Source organism: Macaca mulatta, chromosome 13, assembly GCF_049350105.2.
Source record: "Macaca mulatta isolate MMU2019108-1 chromosome 13, T2T-MMU8v2.0, whole genome shotgun sequence".
NCBI classification, from domain to species: Eukaryota; Metazoa; Chordata; class Mammalia; order Primates; family Cercopithecidae; genus Macaca; species Macaca mulatta.
Window position 1 is genome coordinate 115,374,805 of NC_133418.1, and position 25,093 is coordinate 115,399,897.

Consider the following 25,093-nt stretch of genomic DNA (forward strand, 5'->3'; position numbering starts at 1 on the left):
TTAAAAAGTCTCATGTATGGCTGGGCGCGGTGGCTCACACCTGGAATTCCAGCACTTTGGGAGGCCAAGGCGGGCAGATCAAGAGGTCAAGAGATTGAGACCATCCTGGCTGGCCAACATGGTGAAACTCCATCTCTACTAAAAATACAAAAAACTAGCTGGCCCTGGTGGCGGGTGCCTGTAGTCCCAGCTACTCGGGAGGCTGAGGCGGGAGAATGGCATGAACCTAGGAGGCAGAAGTTGCAGTAAGCTGAGATTGCGCCACTGCACTCCAGCCTGGCGACAGAGCGAGACTCCGTCGCAAAAAAAAAAAAAAAAAAAAACAAAAAAACGTAATTTATTTATTTTTTTGAGACAGAGTATTACTGTCACCCAGACTGGAATGCAGTGGTGTGATCATCGCTCACCATGTGTACCACCAAGCCTGGCTTTTTTTTTGTATTTTTTGTCGAGATGGGGTTTCACCATGTTGCCCATGCTGATCTTGAATTCCTGAGCTTAAGGGATCTGCCTGCTACAGCCTCCCAAAGAGCGGGGATTACAGGCGTGAGCCACCACGCCTGGCTGAAACCCAGTATTCTTAAATATAACTTCTCTCAACTGCACGTAAATGAGCTCAAGGGAATAAACGCAGTGTGTTCCATACTTGTTTACCTTTAAGCAACCAGGCAGTGCTATATTTGTTCTCATAACTATAAACACAGAGGGTTGCATTTCATAGGATTTCTTAGGGTTATTTTCTCCTTAACTGCTGGTAGCTTTCAGAAAAGAACCTTTGCTCCTAGGAGATTAATTTTAATATAGTGATGTTGTACTTGAGAAAGAAAAACAACTAAAGGTAATGATTTTAAATCATTAAAATCATGGGTGAGAAACAGAACACTCCAATAAGAAACCCAGCTCTTCCTGAACTCAGTTCAATTCATCTCCTAAACTGTCTGACTGCAAAACTTTATTTTTTCTTCCCATAAATCCACCACCAGCGGAGGATGGGAAATACAGTTCTAGATTCTCAAATGAGTATATTTTTCTACAGGTATAAGAAAAACACTATTAAATTGGCCCCTGAGAAGTTTTTGAACAGTAAGACTCAGGAGTAACCACAACCATTTACAACAAAAACCTCATACCCTAAGTTTTGCTAATTTCTTTTTTTCCTCCAATTCACCTTCAAGAAAGGATATTCATTAATTAGCATCTGCAGGTTTGGCTCATTATGTATTAAAAGTGTGTTGTAAAGTTGCTATTAACATTTTTTTTTTTTTTTTTTTTAAGATGGAGTCTTGCTCTGTCGCCCAGGCTGGAGTGCAGTGGCATGATCTCGGCTCACTGCAACCTCCGCCTCCCAGGTTCCAGCGATTCTCCTGCCTCAGCCTCCTGAGTGGCTGGGACTACAGTTGCGCACAACCACAACTGGCTAATTTTCGTATCCTTAGTAGAGACAGGGTTTTCTCCATGTTGGCCAGGCTGGTCTTGAACTCCTGACCTCAGATGATTTGTCCACTTCAGCCTCCCAAAGTGCTGGGATTATGGACGTGAGCCACAGCTCCTGGCCCATATGTTGATATTTCAGCCTTCAACTAAATCATTAAAAATTTGAGCCTGAGACTGGGCATGGTGGGTCACGCCTGTAATCCCAGCACTTTGGGAGGCCAAGATGGGTGGATCACTTGAGGTCAGGAGTTTGAGACCAGCCTGGACAATGTGGTGAAACACCGTCTCTACTAAAAATACAAAAAAAAATTAGCCGGGTGTGGTGGTGGGTGCCTGTGATCCCAGCTAATCAGGAGGCTGAGGAAGGAGAATTGCATGAACCTGGGAGGCGGAGGTTGCAGTGAGCCGAGATAGCGCCATTGCACTCTAGCCTGAGCGACAGAGCGAGACTCCTTCTCAAAAAAAAAAAAAAAAAAAAAAAATTATTTGTGCCTGTAGTCCCAGCTACTTGGGAGGCTGAGATGGGAGGATCAGCTGAGCCTAGGGAGGTCGAGGACGCAGTGAGTCATGAATGCACCACTGCACTCCAGCCTGGGCAACAGAGTGAGACCCTATCTCAAAACAAAAAAACAGAACATGGGAGTTGCGGATATCTCTTCAACATACTGATTTCAATTCCTTTTTAAAAATTTAAAATTATATATGTAATTTTTTAAAAGTTTTCCTTAGAAGTATTTCTAAAGGAGTTGTGATCAACAGAAGTAAAGATGCAGACTTCTGACAGCATCCCTCTAAAAAGGCAGCTCAGGCTTTCCTTAACTATTTCAACTTCAAATTCTGAAAACAGTACACTTCACTCTGAAAAATGAGCAATTCTTTTTTTATTTTTTTGAGACAAGGTCTTGCTCTGTCACCCAGGCTGGAGCGCAGTGACAGGACAATGGCTCACTGTAGCCTCAACCTCTTGGGCTCAAGTCATCCTCCCACCTCAGCCGCCCGGGTAGCCGGGACTACAGGCACATGCCACCGCACCCAGCTAATTTTTGTATTTTTCGTAGAACTGGCTTTCACCATGTTGCCCAGGCTGGTCTTGAACTCCTGAGCTAAAGCGATTTGCCTGACTTGGCTTCCCAAAGTCCTGGGATTACAGGAGTGAGCCACCGTGCCCAGCCTTGATTACTTCTTTTTTGTTTGTTTTGAGACAGAGTCTCACTCTGTCACTCAGGCTGGAGTGCAGTGGCGCGATTGCAGCTCACTGCAACCTCCACCTCCCGGGTTCAAGGGATTCTCCCACCTCTACCTCCCAAGTAGCTGGGATTACAGGCACCTGCAACCATGCCCAGCTAATTTTTTAAAAAATATATATATTTTTAGTACAGCCGGGGTTTTACCATGTTGGCCAGGTTGGTCTCCAACTCCTGACCTCAAGTGATCCATGCGCCTCAGCCTCCCAAAGTGCTGGGATTACAGGCGTGAGCCACTGAGCCTGGCCGATTAATTTTTAAAAAGAAAATGTTTCCATATATTCCACCATATCTACACAAACATACATGGCTACAGTAACAAACAGTAAGGAACAGTTCTTTACCCTCAGATGTGGGAAGGAAAAGCAAGTGGAGATGTGGATTAAAGATCTATGAGATTCAGCTGCATTAAGATCTAATCTAGCTGAACATTTTCCACCTGAAGAAATGAATGAACAGAATCAAAAGAAGCCAGAAAGGATAAGGATAAAATTCCTGTAGTATAACAAATAGAAATAAGCATATTCTTTTGACTAAAGATCTATTTTCTTATGAAGTACAGTCTTTCATGAAGAAAAAACATGGATCGGATAGACAGGAGCCATAACCTTTTACCTTGGCTAGTTTTTCTCCTCTGAAGTTTAAGGTCACTGCTTCTGTATTCCGAGGATTATGAACCTCTATGTGAACTTCATCATTATCTTCATATTCTCGAATCAGTGCTGCTTTCAATCTGGCCATTTCGTTCTGTTCTCCATGGACTAAAATCTACATAGAATAAATGTTAAAAGAATATAGGGAAACATTATTCAGATTAATCATGGTCCTGAGTTGAATTAATTAAGTATATGAAATAGAGACATACTTGGAAGTTATGAAACTTTACTACTAGGACCTCCAGCCAATTCAACGTGTATACACATATTCATTCTGTTTGGCTTCAAAAGATCCTTATGTGGTACTATTTGAACAAAGAGTAAAGAAACTTCTTTTCCTTTTTCTTTCCTTTTTCTTTTTTTTGAGGTGGAGTCTCGCTCTATTGGCAGGCTGGAGTGCAGTGGCGCGATCTCAGCTCACTGCAACCTCCGCCTCCCAGATTCAAGCAATTCTCCCGCCTCAGTCTCCCGAATAGCTGGGACTACAGGTGCGTGCCATCACGCCCAGCTAATTTTTGTATCTTCAGTAGAGACGGGGTTTCAGCATGTTGGCCAGGATGGTCTCGATCTCTTGACCTCGTGATCCACCTGCCTCGGCCTCCCAAAGTGCTGGGATTACAGGGGTGAGCCACCGCGCCCGGCCAAGAAACTTCTTTTCTACTCCAGTCTTTGCCACTAACGAGATACACGCCTTTTCCATGTTTCACTGCTTCTATGTTCATAGTGGTAAAGGGCTGACTTCTGTAATCTCTTCTAGTTTTAAATGCCTATGACTCTTGTACAAAACTATTGCTACCCTACTGTGTCAGAAAACACCCATAGTTCCCTTTTTTTTCTTTTTGTGAGATGGAGTCTTGCTCTGTCGCCCAGGCTGGAGTGTAGCAGTGGCGTGATCTCAGCTCACTGCAGCCCCTACCTCCTGAGTTCAAGCGATTCTCCTGCCTGAGCCTCCCAAGTAACTGGCACTATAGGTGCACACCACCATGCCTGGCTAATTTTTGTATTTTCAGTAGAGACGGGGTTTTACCATGTTGGTCAGGCTGGTCTCGAACTCTTGACTTTGTGATCTGCCTGCCTCGGCCTCCCAAAGTGCTGGGATTACAGGCGTGAGCCACCGAGCCTGGCCTACCTCATATATTTATATATTTTTGGAGACAGGTCTCACTCTGTTGCCCAGGCTGGAGTACACTGGTGTGATCATGGCTCACTGCAGCCTCAACCTCCAGGGATCAAGCAATCCTCCTGCCTCAGCCTCCGACATAGCCAGGACTACAGGCATACACCACCATGCCCAGCTAATATTTGTATTTTTTGTAGAGACAGGGTCTTGCATGTTGCCCAAGGTGGTCTCGAACTCCTGGGCTCAAGTGATCTGCCCACCTTGGCCTCCCAAAGTACTAGGATTATAGGTGTGAGCCACTGTGCCTATCCTAATAAAATATTTCAGAACCAAATGGAACATTTTATTACTTTATATATTTCTTTATTTAAAGACAGAGTCTTGCTCTGTTGTCCAGGTTGGAGTGCAGTGGCATAATCTTGGCTCACTGTGGCCTCAATCTCCCAGGCTTATGCAATCCTCCCACCTTAGCCACCCAGGTAGCTGGGACTACAGGCATGAGCCACCATGGTTGGCTAGTTTTATTTTATTTTTGTAGAGACAAGGTCTCACTATGTTGTCTAGGCTGGTGTCAAACTTCTGGGCAGTCCTCCTACCTCAGCCTCGCAGAGTGGTATGATTACAGGCATGAGCCACTGTGCCCAGCCCCAATGATATATTTTAAAGGGTGTTTACAACAACAGCATTAGCAACCAGTCCCTTTTCATTCACTTTTGTAAATTCTATCTTACAAGACAGATTTTTCTTTTTATTGTTTGTTTGAGACAGTCTTACTCTGTAGCCCAGACTGGAGTGCAGTGTCGTGATCTTGGCTCACTGCAGCCTCTGCCTCCAGGGTTCAAGGGATTCTCATGCCTCAGCCTCCAAGCAGCTGGGATTACAGGTGTGAACTACCACACCTACCTAATTTTTATACTTTTAGTACAGATGGGGTTCACCATGTTGGCCAGGCTGGTTTTGAACTCCTGGCCTCAAGTGATCCACCTGCCTCGGCCTCCCAAAGTGCTGGGACTGCAGGACTGAGCCACTGCGCCCGGCCAAGATAGACTGTTCGTAGCGTCTCACATGTGGTAGATGGCTTGCGGCTGGGCATAGCCAGCACCAGCACGTGGCAGGGCTTACTGCTTGGTGGGGAAGGGCCTGGGCCTGGCTGCCTGAGCAGAATCCTGGTGCTGCTGCTTATTAGCTGTGTAACCTTGACCAAGTGATTTCACGCCTCAGTTTCCCCATCTGCAGAACAGCTGTCGGTCATGAAAATTAAGCAAGTCAGTTCATATAAAACACATGTACGGTGCCTGGCATGTGGTAAATAATCAATGTAAGCTAGTACTGATTACTACCACCAACACTACTAGTGTTGCAATTTTATCCTGCAGCTATACTTTTGCTAGAGCCGGTTATTACAGGAAAATGAGCATGAAGTTCAACCCAGGAACTTAAACTATGAGCAGAAGTAGAACCAGAGAGTGACAGGATGAAATGGGGCTGAGGATAAGGTGGTGACACCACACAGAAAGAGCAACACGGCTTTTCTTCCCTGGCTTGGAAATCTGGGGGGATGTTCATGCACACATTCAATAAGAAACACCTGGGAGGAGCCTACTCTGTGACTAAACTCTACACACCATGATGCTATGGACAGGAGAGTGGTATTTCTCGACCAAATAATCTGCTCATTAAGGGCCAGTGCTGTGAGGCCTATCATGCTAGAAAGAACTCAAAAACTAACAAAAGACTGCATGAAAAGGTGCTCAACATTAAAGAAAGTTATTAAAGAAATGAAAATCAAAACCACGAGATACCATTTCACACTAGCTGGAAAGTGACACAGCCCAAGTGTCCATCCACAGGTGAATGGATAAACAACATGTGGTCTACATACAACGGACCATGACTTAGGCATGAAGTGCTGATACATGCCACAATGTGATGAACCTTGAAAACACCGTAGGCATTATGATTCCTCTTAGATGAAATACCTAGAACAGTCAAATTCATAGAAACAGAAAGTAGATTCGAGATTACCAGGGTGGGGAGAAGGAAATGGGGAGTTACTGTGTAACGGTACAGAGTTTCTGCTTGGAGTGATGAAAAGCTGTGAAAACAGAATGTGGTGATGGTTGTACAACACTGTGAATATAATTAATGCCACTGGTTTGTACACTTAAAAATGGTTAAAACTGCAAATTTTATGTTAGATATTTTACCACAGTAAAACATATTTAAAAAACAACGAGCAAGGCCAGGTGCAGTGGCTCATGCCTGTAATCCTAGCACTTTGGGAGGCTGAGGTGAGTGGATCACCTGAGGTCAGGAGTTCGAGACCAGCCTGGCCAATGTAGTGAAACCCTGTCTCTAGAGAAAACACAAAAATTAGCTTGGTGTGGTGGCACGTGCCTGTAACCCCAGCTACCCGGAAGGCTGAGGCAGGAGAATCGCTCGAACCCAGGAGGCAGAGGCTGCAGGGAGCCGAAATTGGCGCCACTGCACTCCAGCCTAGGCAACAGAGCAAGACTCCATCCAAAAAAAAAAAAAAACCAAAAACAACAAGCAAACAAACAAAACTAACAAAAGGCCATTTCTTCTGCTTTCCGATACATTTGGAAAGGGCACTTCATCTATTTTCTATGGACACATGCTTCATTAGTGTTCTTCTAATAAAAAATACACACTTTTTTCAGCTTACCCCTCCTTTCCAATTCCATCAAAATATCTAATTTATTTTTAATAAGTTACATCATACTTAAAAATATAAGTAAGTTGGCCAGGTGCAGTGGCTCACACCTGTAATTCCAGCACTTTGGGAGGCTGAGGCAGGTGTATCACAAGGTCAGGAGTTCAAGATCAGCCTGGCCAAGATGGTAAAACCCCATCTCTACTAAAAATACAAAAATTAGCCAGGTGTGTTGGTGGGCACCTGTAATCCCAGTTACTCAGAAGGCTGAGACAGAGAGCTGCTTGGGAGCCAAGGCGGGCGGATTGCCTGAGGTCAGGAGTTCGAGACCAGTCTGGCAAACATGGTGAAACCCTGTCTCTACTAAAAATACAAAAAAAATTAGACAGGTGTCGTGATGTGTGCCTGTAATCCCAGCTACTCGGGAGGCTAGGGTAGGGGAATTGCTTGAATCAGGGAGGTGGAGGCTGCCGCAAGCCGAGATCGCGCCACTGCATTCCAGCCTGGGTGACAGAGCGAGACTCCCATCTCAAAAATAAATAAATAAATAAACAGATAAATAAATCATATACTAATAAGGAACTATATAGTATATTTCTTTTTTTTTTTTTGAGACGGAGTCGCCCAGGCTGGAGTGCAGTGGCATGATCTCGGCTCCCTGCAAGCTCCACCTCCCGGGTTCACACCCTTCTCCTGCCTCAGCCTCCTGAGTAGCTGGGACTACAGGCGCCTGCCACCACACCCAGCTAATTTTTGTATTTCTAGTAGAGATGGTGTTTCACTGTGTTAGCCAGGATGGTCTCAATCTCCTGACCTCGTGATCCACGCTCCTCAGCCTCTCGAAGTGCTGGGATTACAGGCGTGAGCCACCATGCCCAGCCACGCTATATAGTATATTTCATATCTATTTAAATCTTAAACTTATACTATTGTGTGACTTGTCTTTCTCCTCTCTCCAAATGATCCTTGTACTATTTCTTATTATTAAGCATTTACTATGTGCCAAGCACCACATTAAGTGCTTCAGATATGTTCTCTCACTTGGTCCTTACAATAACCTTATGAGCTGTTATTATTCCTATTTACAAATGAGGTACAGAGAGGTTAAGTAACTTGCCAAGGGTTACACAGTAAGTAAGAGATGGAGCTGGCATTCCAAATGAGCAGTCATACTCCAAGCCTGGCTCTTAAATTATTGGAGAGGCAGCAGAAAATAATAGAAAAACATTAGGATTGGGGTTGGTAGGTCTGAGTAAGAGTCGGTTACGGAGAAAGGGTGCAGCTTGTTGAAATCAAAGGGGAGTTGTAAAGGCCAAACGCGAGCGCACGTGGAAGGCTCTGCTCATGGGGTATTGCATTAGGAGGTGGTGATGCTTGCTTTGTGAACTGCCTGCTGCAGTTTCCTGGGTATGCACTTCTTTTCCCTTTAGTACAATAAATCAAATTCATAAGACTAACCACATGAGGCGGTTTCAAAGCACGAATAAATTCACTGGTTTGCTGGTAATCCGTGTGAGCTGAGAAAGAAATGTAATCAACAGACATTTTCAGTGGTAACTTCTGTCCAGACATAGTAGTGATTTCTTCAGGTTCAGACATGATGTGCTGTGGAAAATGAAGAAAAATAGCATAACAAACTACCCAGTTATAAACGTAAAGGTACATTTTCATTTTTTTCATGCAGTCATAAACTCATGTTAAATTTAGGACCTTCAGCACAAAATCATTCTAATATAACTGACTCAGTAAATATCAAATACTCATGTTCTCAATCAAGCAAACATTTAATGAGAAAAGTAAACAAATTAACTAAAACTCATCTATCTGGTGTGCTGTCAGTGAGAATCGTAACTCTATGCTTGGAAAGACAAACCTGTATTCCCAACTACTCTTGTGCTCTCCAAAGTCATTTCCCAGATATGTGGATACATTTCTATTCTGAAAATCTTTGTTTTTTGAAATAGGGTCTCACTTTGTCACCCAGGCTGAAATGCAGTGTGTGATCTCAGCTCACTGCAGCCTCGACCTCCTGGGTTCAAGCAATCCTCCTGCCTCAGTCCCCCAACTAGCTAGGACTACAGGCATGTGCCACCATGCCTGGCTAATTTTTCTATTTTTTGTAAAGGTGGGATTTCTCCATGTTGCCCAAGCTGGTCTTGAACTCCTGAGCTCAAGTGATCCACACACTGTGGCCTCCCAAAGCGCAGGATTACAAGTGTGAGCCACCATGCCAGGCCCGGAAATCAATTTTTTTTTTTTTTTTTTTTTGGAGATGCAGTCTTGCTCCGTCATCCAGGTTGGAGGGCAGTGGCGCCAATCTTGGCTCACTGCAACCTCTGCCTCCAGTTTCAAGCAATTCTCCCTGCCTCAGCCTCCCGAATAGCTGGAATTACAGGCACACGCCACCACGCCCAGCTAATTTTTTGTATTTTTAGTAGAGACGGGGTTTCGTCATGTTGGCCAGGCTGGTCTCAAACTCCTGGCCTCAGGTGATCTGCCCGCCTTGGCTTCCCAAAGTACTGGGATTACAGGTGTGAGCCACTGCACCCAGCCTGGAAATCTATTTTAAATACAACATGGCCACTAAAGAACTTTATAGAACAAGGTAAAGTAATAAAGATTATCAAAATAAAGAATCATATTTTTAAAAATAAAATAGATGTTAATGCTAAGAGGATGAGAATGTCATGCCTGGATGCTCAGAAACTGCCTCTCAAATTCTGCATGTATTTTCTACAATTTCTACATCCCTAAGAGCTGAAAACCAATGTTTCATAACAGTAGAAGGTGGTCAACCCAAACACATTCTACAGCTTTTTAAGATCATACGTATTAGTAAACCTGTTCTTCATGAGATGAGGGAGGGTATTCACGTGTTTGTCTCAAATAGGTTCCTGTCCATCATTCTCTACTTGCAACCAGATGAGCACTTCTCAAACTTTAATTTGTACATCAATCACCTGGGACCTCATTATGCCATTCAGTGTCTGCATAATTCCACATCCTACGCTCATATCTAGCTACCTACTCTCATCCTCATTTTTAAAAATCAAAACTTGTACTATTTAAAGAATTACTTCAGTGCAAAAACCTGTGAGGACCCTACCACCTCCATAATTCTGATTAGGAATAACACAATAGCCTATGACTATAATTGACCTTGGCAAGTGTCCCTTCCACACAGTATCCTGCTATAATGACACCGTTCCTCTTATCAGTACACCAGCTTTCAAATAACTCTCTGGATAAGCCACTTTGCATCATGCCTGGGGAGGCCATGACAACACTGGGACCAATGTCATCAAAATGATCCATGCTCTAAGAGAGAAAACAGAATGGGAAAAGTATGTTAGCTACCAGCAGCTGACAAAGCATTCTTTCTTTTTAAAGAATAACAACAGGCTAAGGAAGAGATTAATCACACTACTGAAAGGGCCTTCACAAGATCGGTACACATTTTAAGTTCAGTTACCAAGTTCCTAACAGTTTAGGCTAGGAATGGTAGAAAAACCAAGTAATAAAAAGCAGTCAGTTCACGCTGATCTTCAAAACCTTCTACTGGCAGCTAGAGAGCCATCAGAACCATCAGGACCATCTTCAGTGCCTACCAGGCAGGCAGAAAAGTAAAAGGAAGAGTCAAATGGGTATTGATCTACCCAAGACACAACTCTGAAAAAATATTCCCAAAGACTCACAATGGCTTTGCATGCTCCATGAATATTTTGAGCTGGCCTGGAAATCAAAAAGTTTAACGCTGTTCTAGGGAGAACTTGTCTATAATCCTTAAGCAGTTAACTTAAAATATATACTTTATGAACAAAGCCTATTTACAACTGGAAGACCACTTTTAAATTATTTCAGATATCAATTGAGTTCAAGCATCAATTGAGTTAAACAGTATTTTTTAAATTAAATAAAATCAGATTTTATTGAATGCTTCTAGAAAAGTATATAAAAATTTTCATATATAGAATTTGCAGCACTAATCAAAAAGATGATTTGGTTTGAGTGAGAAGAGAAACTTAAATACATAATACAAGATACTTTTCTCCTCAGAACTTTTTATTCCTACAGCAAAAGAGATAAGTATTATAAATACTGAGAACACATGGCTACTTGGGGTAAGTGGCAAAATCTGTTGAAGCAAAAAAAGAACGTCAGCTGCTGAAGTTTGGTTTTCCTGCAGAAAAACGACACCAGCTAGAGAAGAGGTAAGACTCCAGCAAGAGGAATTCAGCCAGAGTCACTGACACGCACTGTCTATGATTTTTATCTTATTTTTATAGACACAGGGTCTCATTATCTTGCCCAGGCCGGTCTCAAACTCCTGAGTTCTAGTGATCCTCCTGCCTCGGACTCCCAAAAGGCTAAAATTACAGCCATGAGCCATCACTTGCGGCCTCGTACCTCCTACTCCTAATGACTGATTTGCTTTTATCCATCCTTGTCTTTCTTCCACAAGCACTCACCTTGAGGTTACTAATGTGTTTGAAAACAAAGGGATTATTGATGTTGATCTGTTTGCGGATTTTGTCATTCATGGCATTTACGTATGTCTGGTACACTGCCATACACTTCTTGGCCAAAGATGATGCATAGTATATTGGAATGTCATGTAGTTCTGGGTGATTCTGCCAGTACTCATCTAGAGAGATTTTGCAAGAAACAAACATCACTTTGTTACATGGGGTAAATAGTTCAAATAATAAATGATACACATAGAAACAAGAAATGATACACACACAACCAAGAAATAAGGCACATAACTATATTTTAAAGAGTTTAAGCAAAATTATCCTGGTTGTAACTAACTTAAATTTACAAAACCAAAACTTACTTCTAAATGGCACATGACCTAAAAAAGAATGCTGTGATCATAGTCCAAAGATGTGGAGCCTTTTAAAAATGACTCAGTAGGCCGGGCATGGTGGCTCAAGCCTGTAATCCCAGCACTTTGGGAGGCTGAGATGGGCACATCACGAGGTCAGGAGATCGAAACCATCCTGGCTAACATGGTGAAACCCCGTCTCTACCAAAAAAATACAAAAAATTAGCTGGGCGAGGTGGCGGGCACCTGTAGTCCCAGCTACTCGGGAGGCCGAGGCAGGAGAATGGCCTAAACCCGGGAGGCGGAGCTTGCAATGAGCTGAGATCCAGCCACTGCACTCCAGCCTGGGCGACAGAGCGAGACTCCGTATCAAAAAATTAAAAAAAAAAAAAAAAAAAAAATTACTCAGTATAAATTTACACTGAAGTCTATAACTTATTGCCATAACGAGACACTAAATAATAAATTTTTATTTAAATGTATTAGAAAAACATATTAGAAAAAATTCTGTGGTTTTAAATAAAAATGTATTATTAATATTTCAAACAGATTTATTGAGTGCTAATTACAAAATAGAATTGCCAAGAGTTCACCAATTTTGAACACTTAAAAAAAAAAGTAGTCGTATTATGCTATTATTGTTTTTTTTGTTTTTGTGTTTTATACCCAGGCTGTCGACCAGCCTTGAGGGTAGTGATGTAATCATGGCTCATGGCAGCCTCAACCTCTTAGGTTCAAGTGATCCTCCCGTGTCAGCCTTCTGAGTAGCTGTGACTACAGGAGTGTGCTACCACACTCGGCTAATTTTTTTTTTTTTTTGAGACTGGGTCTCACTATGTTGCTCAGGCTGGTCTCAAACTCTGGACTTAAGTGATCCTCCTGCCCAGCCTCCCAAAGTGCTGGGATTACAGGCATGAGCCACCACACTCAGCCATGCTTGTATTTTTAAAAAACTACTAACCAGTTTCTGATAATTAAAGAAAGCAGTGGGTAATATACCTTCAAAAAAAGACTTACGTTAAAGGAAAAGCGCTCATTAAATCCCAAAATTTTATCAAGGTAGTATGGCTGAAAGACACCCTTTATTCTAATAGGTGCCTCTGTGGTTTGAAAATGTATTATATGCCTATTATATTACTTGCATCTATAATTTCTAATTTTCAAAACAACTTACGAAGACTTATCACCATCTTAACTAGCAAACTAAGGGTAAAACAAAAGGCTGAATATTGTGTGAATTTTATTCTTCCATTTGATGTATCAATGATAATTCTTTTTTTTTTTTTTTTGAGACGGAGTCTTGCTCTGTCACCCAGGCTGGAGTGCAGTGGCCGGATCTCAGCTCACTGCAAGCTCCGCCTCCCGGGTTTACGCCATTCTCCTGCCTCAGCCTCCCGAGTAGCTGGGACTACAGGCGCCCGCCACCTCGCCCGGCTAGTTTTTTGTATTTTTTTTTTTTTAGTAGAGACGGGGTTTCACCGTGTTAGCCGGGATCGTCTCTCGATCTCCTGACCTCGTGATCCGCCCGTCTCGGCCTCCCAAAGTGCTGGGATTACAGGCTTGAGCCACCGCGCCCGGCCGATGTATCAATGATAATTCTATATGAGGACAAAAACTTTGTCACGTGTGTTACAAATAAATTTCCTGCTTTGTCTTCTAGTTTATCCCATTCATGATTCGTTTCTCTTATGATTTCTTAGATACCCTAAAGCGGATTACATCCCACAACCACGCCACCATTTCTTGTTTTGTTGTGCGTGTGTTTATGAACAAATTTTGAAGATTAAAAAAGTTAAATAATTTGCCCAAGGTCATATGGCTGTAGCCATATGATAGATTTGATCTGAAACACAGATAAGATTTGAAAGCAGCCGTCCTTTCTATTATACTATATTACAAGGGAGACTTTAAGGAAAAAGGGCAACCAGTTGCAAAGAGCAGATGGTAGAACTGCCAGATAAAAATATCAAATACCCAGTTAAACTTGAATTTCACGTGAACAACAAAAGATTTTTAGTATAAGAATATATACTAACAAGACCAGCCTGGCCAATGTGGTGAAATCTCGTCTCTACTAAAAATACAAAAATTAGCCAGGCATGGTGGCGCATGCCTGTAATCCCAGCTACTCAGGAGGCTAAGGCAGGAGAATAGCTTGAACCCGGGAGGCGGAGGTTGTGGTGAGCCGAGATCACGCCAAGCTGAGATAGTGCCACTGCTCTCCAGCCTGGGTGACAGGGTGAGACTCTATCTCAAAAAAAAAAAAAAAAGAGAAAGAATATATATTAAATATTTGGTACACTTATATTAAAACATGATTATTTATCTGAACCTAAAATTTAATGAGTTGTCCTCTAGTTTTATTTGCTAAATCTGGCAATCCAATTTGATGGTGGCAACATTGTTTCAACTTCCTAACTTCTCTGCTCTTCATCTTACTGGTCACAAAGACTTCGACTTCAAGACTTCTAAGGACGAATTTGACTTGCAGTTAGGAAGGAGGACTAATCAAGATCAGAAGACTGAATTATATTCGGATTTGGGAAATTCAGCTTCTAGAAGTCCTATCTGTTACAGATTTGCTTTTCATCTGGGGTCATTTCTTCCAACTTTCCTTCTGTTTTCCTTTTCAGTGTAACAGGGATACTATTTTTTTCTCCTCCTCACCGAGATGGCAGAATAGAGAGGAAGAGGTAAGATGCAAGCATTTCTAGTGCTTCACACAGAGGTTACATACATGCAAAGCACCCATTTTATTTTATTTTATTTTATTTTATTTTATTTTTTGAGACGGAGTCTCACGCTGTTGCCCAGGCTGGAGTGCAGTGGCACAATCTCGGCTCACTGTAACCTCTGCCTCCCAGGCTCAAGTGATCCTCCCACCTCAGCCTCCCAGGTAGCTGAGGGACAACAGGTGTGCACCACCATACCCAGCTAATTCTTTGTATTTTCTGTAGAGACAGGGTCTTGCCTTGTTGCCCAGGCTGGTCTCAAATTCCTGGGCTCAAGTGATCTTCCACCCTCAGCCTCTCAAAGTGTTGGAATTAGGGATTACAGGCATGAGCCACTATGCCTGGCTGCAAAGCACCTTCTTTTATTCTTTAATAAGAGTGGTTTTCCCAAATAGATCACAGAATATGAGGTAGAAGGGATCATTAAGTACAAATGTATGCTAAAAAGTAACAACCATTGTTCCTCTTATTACAAAAAGTTATATACATGTTCATTGAAGTACTTGTAAAATGGAGAAAAGCAGAAAACAAAAAATATCACCCATATTCTCACTATCCAGATTTAGTATTTTTTTCGGTCATTTGTGTGTGCATTTTTTACCTAACTAGGACCAGAGTACATATAGGTGTTTTTGTTTGTTTGTTTGTTTTCAGAGTCTCGCTCTGTCAGCCAGGCTGGAGTGCACTGGCGCAATCTCAGCTCACTGCAACCTCTGCCTCCCGGGATCAAGCAATTCTCATGCCTCAGCCTCCAGAAAAGCTGGGACTACATGCGTGCGCCACCATACCTGGCTCATTTTTCTATTTTTGGTAGAGACAAAGTTTCATCACGATAGCCAGGCTGGTCTTGAACTCCTGGCGTCAAGTGATCTGCCCACCTCAGCCTCCCTAAGTGCTAGGATTACAGGCCTGAGCCACCACGCCCGGCACAGAGTCCATACAGTTTTGAACTCTACTTTTTTGGTTGACTTAATATATTATGTGAAAGTATGTAATTACTCATCTGTAACACAATTTTTTCCTATAATGTTATATTTACTGACATGGTATTTCTTTGAAAATACTAAAATGATGAATACCTTTCTTGACAAAATTTTCTGTACATCTCATTTATTTCCCAGAAGCGGAACTGCTGGCCAAAGGCTACACATATTTTAAGACTTCTCATGGCCACCAGAAGGGGACGCCAGTTCACATTCCCAGCGGCAGTGCATGAGAATTGCTGTTTTCCTAGGCTATTCCTAGATCCAAATCCCTAGTTTTTTGTTTTTTGTTTTTTTTTTTTTGAGATGGAGTCTCACTCTGTCGCCCAGGCTAGAGTGCAGTGGTACAATCTCAGCTCACTGCAACCTCCACCTCCCAGGTTCAAGCAATTCTCTGCCTCAGCCACCTGAGCAGCTGGGATTACAGGCATCCGTCACCATGCTCGGCTAATTTTTGTATTTTTAGTAGAGATGGGGTTTCACCATCTTGGTCAGGCTGGTCTTGAACTCCGGATCTCATGATCTACCCAAATCAGCCTCCCAAAGTGCTGGGATTACAGGTGTGAGCCACCGCGCCTGGCCCCAAATCCCTATTTTTAAATGAAGAAAACTGAAGTCCAGGATGGTGGAATGACTCATCCAAGACCATGTTATTATCCTGATAAAATGACAAGATTTTAATCATCTCCTAAATAGAAAGGAAATGGCATACCCAGAATCAAGAGCAGCTCCTGAGCCCTTCCAAGAGCGAAGACAGGAATGAGACCCCTGCCTCCTCTGTTTACAATGTCGTGGACAGTGTTACAGAATCTTGCCTCTCGCTCTTCACGTTTCTCATGGATGTGGGTCCCATAAGTAGATTCCTAAATAACATATTAGAAGTGTGAGACTAAAACCGATGATCCCCAAAGAATTCAAAAGTTAAACATCAGTGAAATGCTGAGGGGCTAAGTAATTCACTTCTCCATTAGCATGTCATTTACTTGAACATGTGTTGTCATAATAGCAATTGGGAAGAGCAAGCAAGAATGCTAGAATTCAGGCCCAGCGCAGTGGCTCACAACTGTATCACAGCACTTTGGGAAGCCAAGGCAAGTGGATCACCTGAGGTCAGGAGTTCAAGACCAGCCTGGCCAACGTGGCGAAACCCTGTCTCTACTAAAAATACAAAAGTTAGCTGGGCATGGTGGTGGGCGGTTGTAATCCCAGCTACTCCAGAGGCTGAGGCAGGAGAATAGCTTGAACCCAGGACGAGGTTGCAGTGAGCTGAGATTGCACCATTGCACTCTAGCCTGGTCGACAGAGCAAGACTCCATCTCAAAAAAATACAATTTAACAACAACAACAAAACAGGCCAGGCATGGTGGCTCATGCCTGTAATGCCAGCATTTTGGGAGGCCAAGGCGGGTAGATCTTCTGAGGTCAGGAGTCCAGCCTGACCAACATGATGAAAGCCCGTCTCTACTAAAAATACAAAAATTAGCTGGGCATGGTAGTGCACGCCTTGTAATCCCAGCTATTCAGAAGGCTGAGGCAGGAGAATCACTTGAACCTGGGAGGCAGAGGTTGCAGTGAGCCGAGATCGCGTCACTCACTCCAGAGTGAGACTCCATCTCAAAAAACAAAACAAAACAAAACAAAGAATGCCAGAATTCAAATCTAAGTAAGAAGAACATTTTATAAAATGGAATCAGGAAATAGTCCAAAACTGTATTTTCTTCCCATGTCCATTTTGCTTTCCATTAGGAAGAAAAAGGTTATTTCTCCTACCTCTGATAAGTCAAAGCTTTTAAAATAGAAATAGATGTTGTTTCTTATACTTCTGCTTAAGAATATCCTTAAAGTCTTACTAGGTGTGGTCCACTGACCAGAAGATTGACATCCCTTTGGAGCTTATCAGAAGTGCAAAGTCTCAGACCCCAGCCCAGACATACTGAATCAGAATTTGTACCTTAGCAATATCATCAGATGATTATATGCATATTAAAATTTGAAGCACTCCTTTAAAGTATGGTACTATGAAAATAACTACTTTTTCTGAGGGTTCAAAAATGAATCTTCCCTTAATTTAAGTTTATATGCTGGGCATACCATGAGCAGAGTCCAATGTAATCTGCTGACATGTTGCTTATGCACTGCAGTGTGTACTGGCCCACATGCCTGGACAGCTGGAGAATGTGGTAGGTGGTGGAGGAGAAACAGACAACTCTTCCTCCTTGAACCACATACACCTGATGTTCTTATATATACCAAAAGCCTGCAAGATTTCTCTCCCAACCCCTGACTCTACCGTCAGCAACACACTCCCAAGCTGCCCCCAAAGAGCTTCGGTACACAGTCCATTTTTTTGCTCCCCTGGGACTTGCAACCTAGTAGGCAGACAGGACACACAGATAAACAAAACGGTAAGTTAGCATGGACTAAGGGTCTGAGGACAGTCACCGTGGCAAAGGCAGTGAGGTCACGCCATTTCCAAAATGACCCATAGATGTTCTTCTACACATTGTCATCTAGAAAAATATATTTAGGAGACAGGGAGAAGGCACACCCAGTGAAAATGATCCTGCCCAAAGACGGCCTGACGATCCTGCCCAGAGACAGCCTGGTGCCTCTGATATTAGACTAGAGTTAATGCATTTAACAACAAGAAAGTGAAGCTGCACTACAAAAAGAAGTGCCTGCCCCAATTTTTTTTTTTGAGACTGAGTCTTGCTTTGTAGCCCAGGCTCAAGTGCAGCAGCGTGATCTTGGCTCACTGTAGCCTCCACCTTCTGGGTTCAAGTGATTCTTGTGCCTCAGCCTCCCCAGTACCTGGGACTACAGGTGTGCACCACCACACCCAGCTAATTTTTGTATTTTTTTTTAGCAGACATGGGGTTTCACCATGTTGGCCAAGCTGGTCTCTAACTCCTGGCCTTAAGTGATCTACCCACCTCGGCCTTCCAAAGCACTAAGATTACAGGTGTGAGCCACTGTGCCTGGCCACCAATTTTCTTATATTAAAAAAAAAGATAAGTTTATATCCAATAATATGTTATGAAAGTGAGATCACAATATTATTTTCCAAAAGAAAAAAATCTGCTTACATTACATTGATTACAATATAGCACATTAATACTTACAATGATAAGAATATCAGGCTTAATGTTAGGAATTTCAGCTGCCATTAAGTGTCTATCTTCTTGTCTTGAGAAATCACCTGTGTACAAAAGCTATGAAAAAGATAAAACTAGAAAGTTAGGATTTGGGGAAGGCTTCATTTTGCTAGTGAATAGATTAAACTCATGAAATCCAAAAGTGCAGTTACAGTTTTTAAAAAGTCTAAAACTGATGAAATTTACCTGCAGTGCTTGTGTCGAATTCAAAATGTGTAGTTTAGTTAGTAAATGGTCCAGTGCTTCAATTATTTCATCTAGTAAATGGGAATAATCTATTCCCAGTATCATCTCACAAAGATAACCTATATAACATTAATCCACTTGAGAAGTGCTCTGAACTTCTTAGAGAAAAAGGGCATGCTGACAAGGAAAGGAGTGCACTGAGGTACATGGTCTAAAACCAGAGATAAAATCGTAAGAAGGTCTGCATCAAATTCCAAGAGAATTCACATCGGCATTTGTGCTACTTATTTTTTGTGCCCTGGAGCAAACTGCAAGAATAAGAGATTCAGTGATATATTTTACAATTCAATGTCTAAAAGTTCCAAATGTAGAAGCAGCTGTGAAAAATTTAGGACGTTACACTACAGCATCGGTTCTCAACTCTAGCTGCACGTTAGAATCACCTAGAAAACTCAAAAAGGAAAAGGCCAAGCTACACCTCCAGATTTTGATTCAATAGTTACTTTTCAACAGCTCCCTAAGAGATTCTTACGTGCAGCCAGAGTTCAAAGCAGCTGCTCTGGAGTCTAGAAACCTAGTAGTCCACCCACATTTGCAGAAGTTCAAGGGTTCCCTAAAGATCTTTCCTAATTAACCCCTTTTACTCTTGCAGTCCACTCTGCTTAGGGGCTTATCTGTGAATCCTAAGACATCAGGGGGACATGAATATCAAATTGTGTTTTATTTTTAAATGAATGCAGCCACAAAGACACCTCTTCCCTAACCAGTTTTCTAAAGGAAACTGAATCCTTTAGAATTCAGGGAATTCCTTTCTGAGGTGTTTATTTTACCCCTTTCTCAGTCGTTAAAATTTTTTTTTTTCTCAGTCTTGATACAGAAAGTATTGTAATGGAGGTAGGAACTACGATATTTAAAAGGAAAAAGTGTTAACTGTATTTTCATCTTATGATTCAGTGTTCTGACACTTTTGCAAGTCTTAGGGAATTTTTTTTTCAATAGTACTTGGTGGCACAAAGCTCTGTACTGATTTCTCTGGGGAGAAAAGCGCCAGAGCCAGAGGGTACCTTCACGCCTGCGATCTCAATCATGAACATGGCGGCTCCTAGGACGTGCCCTGCATGGTAACACCAAAACTTGATTCCTGCAACTTCCTTAACTTCATGAAAGTTGATAGTTTCAATTTTGTCCATGCTTTCTTCCAAATCCGTCTCGGTATACAACATGTCGTCTGCTGATATGTTACTAAATTTTGAAAGATGTCAGCAAAAACAATTAAGTCAGATTTTTTAAAAAGCCTTTGAACACAAAGAAATTGTGGATAACATATCCATGATGGTATTTCTTCAAAATATATTGCATGAATTATGCTATTTAAAATTTTTTAGAGATTTTGTGTATTTTTTTTTTTTACTCTATTGTGTATATAGCCACAAAACTTGATTTTAAACAAACCACACAGGAAATTAAGATACTGTGCTCAAAGTACTCTCAATTTTCAGTAATACATACAGTAAATTAAGACAAAATACTCTTTAGGAGAGTATTCTCAAATTTTTTCCCACCCCAACACTCCTGAAAGATGTAACACACTCACATACATTGAACCATGGCAGATATTTCTCACATTAGGATGAGAAAAGATTTTTCTACAAAGTCTAGCACAGCCTTTCTTCTGAAAATTATGTTAATGTACTTATAAAAAAGGAAGAGAGAATAGTGGTTAAGGACACTGACTCGGGAGCCAGATTGTTTGGGTTCAAATCCTCGCTCTGTCTCTTACTGTGACAATTTTGGGCAAATAACCTAACCTTGCTGTGCCTCAGTTTCATCATCTATAAAATGGAATTTATAATAGAACCTACATCTTGAGTTGGTGTGAAGATTAAATATATTTATCTCCCAGATGGGTGCGGTGGCTCACGCCTGTAATTCCAGCACTCTGGGAGGCCACGGCAGACGTATCACTTGAGGTCAGGAGTTCAAGACCAGGCTGGCCAACATGGTAAAACTCCTTCTCTACTAAAAATACAAAAATTAGCCAGGCATGGTGGCACGCACTGCATGCCTATAATCCTAGCTACTGGGGAGACTGAGGAATGAGAATTGCCTGAACCCGGGAGCGGAGGTTGCAGTGAGCCAAGATAGTGCCACTGCACTCCAGCCTGGTCAACAGCCCAAGACTCCATCTCAAAAAAAAAAAAAAATATATATATATATAAAAATATATATATAATATACATGTGTATATATAATATATACACGTGTATTATATATGTATATATAATATATATAAAATATGTATCTTTTGTGTGTGAAGTTAATATACATTAGGAATTTAGGATTGGGCCTAATACGTGGTAAGCATTATTGAAGTGTTAATGAGTGTTACCACAATTAAGCATAACTCTTCCAATCCAGCCTAATGAAGTTTTAAAAGGACACAAAAGCTATATAAAGACTTCAAGGCCAGGCCAGTGACTCATGCCTGTAATCCCAGCACTCTGGGAGGCCATGGCAGGAGGATCACTTGAGCCCAGGAGTTTGAGACTAGTTTGGGCAACATAAGACCCCATCTCTTCAAAAAGCAAAAAACCTCTGCTGGGTGTGGGGGCACACGCCTGTAGTCTCAGCTGCTTGGGAGGCTGAGGTGAAAGGACTGCTTGAGCCCAGGTGGTTGAGGCTGCAGTGAGCTGTGATCGCACCATTGCACTCCAGCCTAGATGACACAGCAAGATCCTGTCTCAAAAAAACCTTCAAGGTCAGGAAGGTGCTAGAAACACAACAGGTTTCAATGACCTTGTTAATGAATGATGAAATTACTAATATCCTTATACATGAAAAGAGAGCACCTCATTTTAAAACACAAAATGGTCCATATCTTGAACCATATGTACTATAAAGAGCCAAAGTCGTGTATAATCTAATAAAGTAATTTACCTAACTTTGACATAATCGGAAAGAAGCCATCTATAAATAGCTTTTGTGGCATGAGTCATAAATGTTCTTCCTTTGAAACTTGTCTTCTGTAGAAACCAGGGCAGAGCTCCACAGTGATCCAAATGGAAACTTAAAAAGAAAGAGGCTGCATTAATTCTTAAAATTATTATCCATCGGACACCATGTAATGAAACTGTTGCTTACTGTACAAACAAGTTTTATATAAACAACTATGTACTGACACTTTCAGAAAACCAAGAGTTGGTATGTGCAGAAGGAAGAAGTAACACATACAGTTTTAATATGGAAGAAAGATGTTTAAAGTATCGTTTTTAAACAGCAAAAAAACTTTATTAGTGAACAATTAGGGACGAAGAAGAATATCCCAAACTTACTCTTGGCAGCCAGAATTACAGCAAACATCTTAGCAGAATAAAGTTGAAACATGGGTATCTCCCTGAGGTCACTGTCTTGTCACATTTTTCTATATGAGCTCTATGTAAAAATAGTTTCAATAAAGTTGAAATGGTGTTCTTACAGAAACATGTGACAAAACAGTGACCTCAAGGACATACCCTGGAAAAGGGCTTTCTTAGTCTCAAGTTTTACAGTGATTCAAGTTCTGTACTATCTCCTTCTCACGTACTCACTGAACTTATATATAGAGATAGGTAAGTTTTTCATAGTCAACTTCTCTAGCCTCTGATGCCATTATGGAGTGCTGGTTTAGACTTAGATATCTGCAATATGCTTCCCAGCAAAAAACACTCTTTTAAAAAACCAAACTCTCAAAATCTAGTAAGGAATGAGCTTGACGGTAAAAGTCCGTGAAAAACAGCGTCATTAATAAAGGGAAAAACTTACTGACTAATTAATAGGAGATCAATCTCAGCTGGATCAATTAAATCAATATAAGGAAGAGCATCCATTCCTTCTAGGCCAGGGTGGATCCCACAGTCCAGCTGAAAGACACAGGAAAAGAGACCACAATCTCCTGTGCGTTTTATTAACATTCATTCAGCAAACAGACAATAATTCTAGATCTATCACCCACATACTCAGGATAGACTCCGGACACTAGCACTTGGAACATGATTCTTATTAAAAGTGGCAACTATGCCATTAACAATTCTAACTTCCCAACAAATTTAAAATTTAGCTCACATTTAGGGGTCACAGGATGCAAAGTACAAAACAGCTTCTTTCCAACTACTTTGGGTCGTCATTCTAACAATGAATTAAATATTTTTCAAAAACTTCGATATCAGAAGATTAAAATTTAAAAAGTTTATAGATTTACTACTACCAGATCTTGTGAGAAGATCATAATTAGAAATGGGAAATTTACCTGATCAGGATAATTTAAATATTTTTAAGGAATTAGGGAACAAATTCTTAAGACTCGGTCACTAAAGTTACTTATTTTTATGGCGTTACTACCAAATTAACACAATAGATGACTAAAAAGATGACTATGTCTGACCTATTCATATTCTTTTCAGATTGGGAAGAGTTGAGAAGAGAAATCAAAGGAACATGAGACACAGAACTGACTTTCTAATGAGTACCTTAGAATGAAACCATCTCCTCTAACCCCTCTACTTTTCAGGCTTAGAGAAGCAGAGTGACTTATCCAAGGCCGGCAGCCCCAGTAGGACTTGGGCATCCAACCTTCTCTAGGCCAAGGCTTGATCCCCACATGCTGGAGGTGGCTAGAGCTCTCAATGTGTTCAGTGATTGGGCCCTTGGATCTTCCACTTGGGATGGGGCAGTTAGGCTGCCTGAACCCTTCAGGAGTGGAAGAGGGACTTCGAAGAAGTAACAGTTCAACAGATCTAGCTGACAATTTTACAGTCATAGAATATATCTTCTTAATCAACTAAATTACTAAGTAGAAGTATGTATTAGTTTTTCTCATTAACATTATACAGCATAGATTGCATGCACTATAACATTTTTCTGGCAGCTAAAAAGATAACTAGTCTACGAGAAAAGACTAACACCCAATACAGACAGAGCCATATTATTAAACTGAGTACAAAAATAGTAATTACCATTATTTTTCTTCCTTTGAACTCGAGAATAATACATGATCTTCCTACTTCTTGCCCAGCTCCACTGTAAACATTCAAGGGGAGAAAAAAAAAGGATTTAAAAAAACATCAAAACCAAGTTCAATAAACTTACTTTTTTACAATGTGCGCTACATCCCATCTGACGACAGCACCTCACTGAAAAATTCTGAGACATAAGAGAGTTCTACAAAATTACAAAGGCAGGGAAGAACAGTGTCCACGTGGGAAAAGATGAAAACTGATCCTTGGGAGTCCAGGGATCTCGCAGTTGTTAAAATTGAGAGAGAAGGCGGTAGAGATCCAAGAAGCCCAAAGGTTTGGGCTTGATTTAAATTCAATTTTCTGAATTTTAGGATTAAATTATGATGTATTTAAAATGCAAAATAGCAGTTACGCAGATTATGTAATAATACTTTTAGAATTAGCACTTAAGTAGAAAGCCATAAGCATATCAACACTGTCATCTTCTTTAAGATCATAATCTGTATTTGCCAAATGGTTTAAATTTAAATGGCTGGGCGCGGTGGCTCGTAATCCCAGCACTTTGGGAAGCCGAGGCGGGCAGATCACTAGGTCAGGAGATTGAGACTATCTTGGCTAACACAGTGAAACCCTGTGTCTACTAAAAATACAAAAAATTAGCCAGGCATCGTGGTGGGCGCCTATAGTCCCAGCTACTCGGGAGGCTATGGCCGGAGAACGGAGTGAACCCGGGAGGCGGAGCTCGCAGTGAGCAGAGATCGTGCCACTGCACTCCAGCCTGGGCGACAGAGCAAGACTCCGTCTTAAAAAAAAAAAAAAAAATTTTAAATACTTATTCATACTGTGAATTTCAATCGCTTTTCCTTCTACTTTCTGTTATTTCAGCATATTTTATACTAAGTACTTAAATAATTTTTGTTTCTTCTTAAATTAATAATTTCAGCCATAATTAGCAATGGTCACAAGGCACACTTCAAGTTACACCTCACTTTTCAAATCCCTCACCTTCCTTGATGCCTTTCCCCAATCATTCTAGCTCACAATTCACTCACTCACTCAACATTAAGCAGCTTCTATTTGCCAAGCA

The 25,093-nt window shown here is 41.4% G+C and overlaps 1 protein-coding gene across 4 annotated transcripts in view; it reads right to left on the reverse strand.

Moving 5' to 3' along the window:
* The window catches only part of CPSF3 (cleavage and polyadenylation specific factor 3), a 51,575-nt gene that overhangs the window by 22,368 nt on the left and 4,114 nt on the right, over positions 1-25,093 (reverse strand). For all 4 annotated transcript variants that reach the window (XR_013403068.1, XR_013403069.1, XR_013403070.1 and 1 more), the window contains exons 2-11: positions 24,004-24,067; positions 22,814-22,911; positions 21,950-22,078; positions 20,077-20,254; positions 18,794-18,883; positions 16,384-16,534; positions 11,598-11,773; positions 10,288-10,446; positions 8,587-8,733; positions 3,294-3,446 (exon numbers count right to left, since the gene is read on the reverse strand). Coding sequence is in view for 1 of the 4 variants with exons in the window: in XM_015111667.3 (XP_014967153.1) it covers positions 3,294-3,446; positions 8,587-8,733; positions 10,288-10,446; positions 11,598-11,773; positions 16,384-16,534; positions 18,794-18,883; positions 20,077-20,254; positions 21,950-22,078; positions 22,814-22,911; positions 24,004-24,067 (1,345 nt within the window). In the remaining 3 variants the exon portion in view is untranslated. The remainder of the gene's footprint in view (positions 1-3,293; positions 3,447-8,586; positions 8,734-10,287; positions 10,447-11,597; positions 11,774-16,383; positions 16,535-18,793; positions 18,884-20,076; positions 20,255-21,949; positions 22,079-22,813; positions 22,912-24,003; positions 24,068-25,093) is intronic.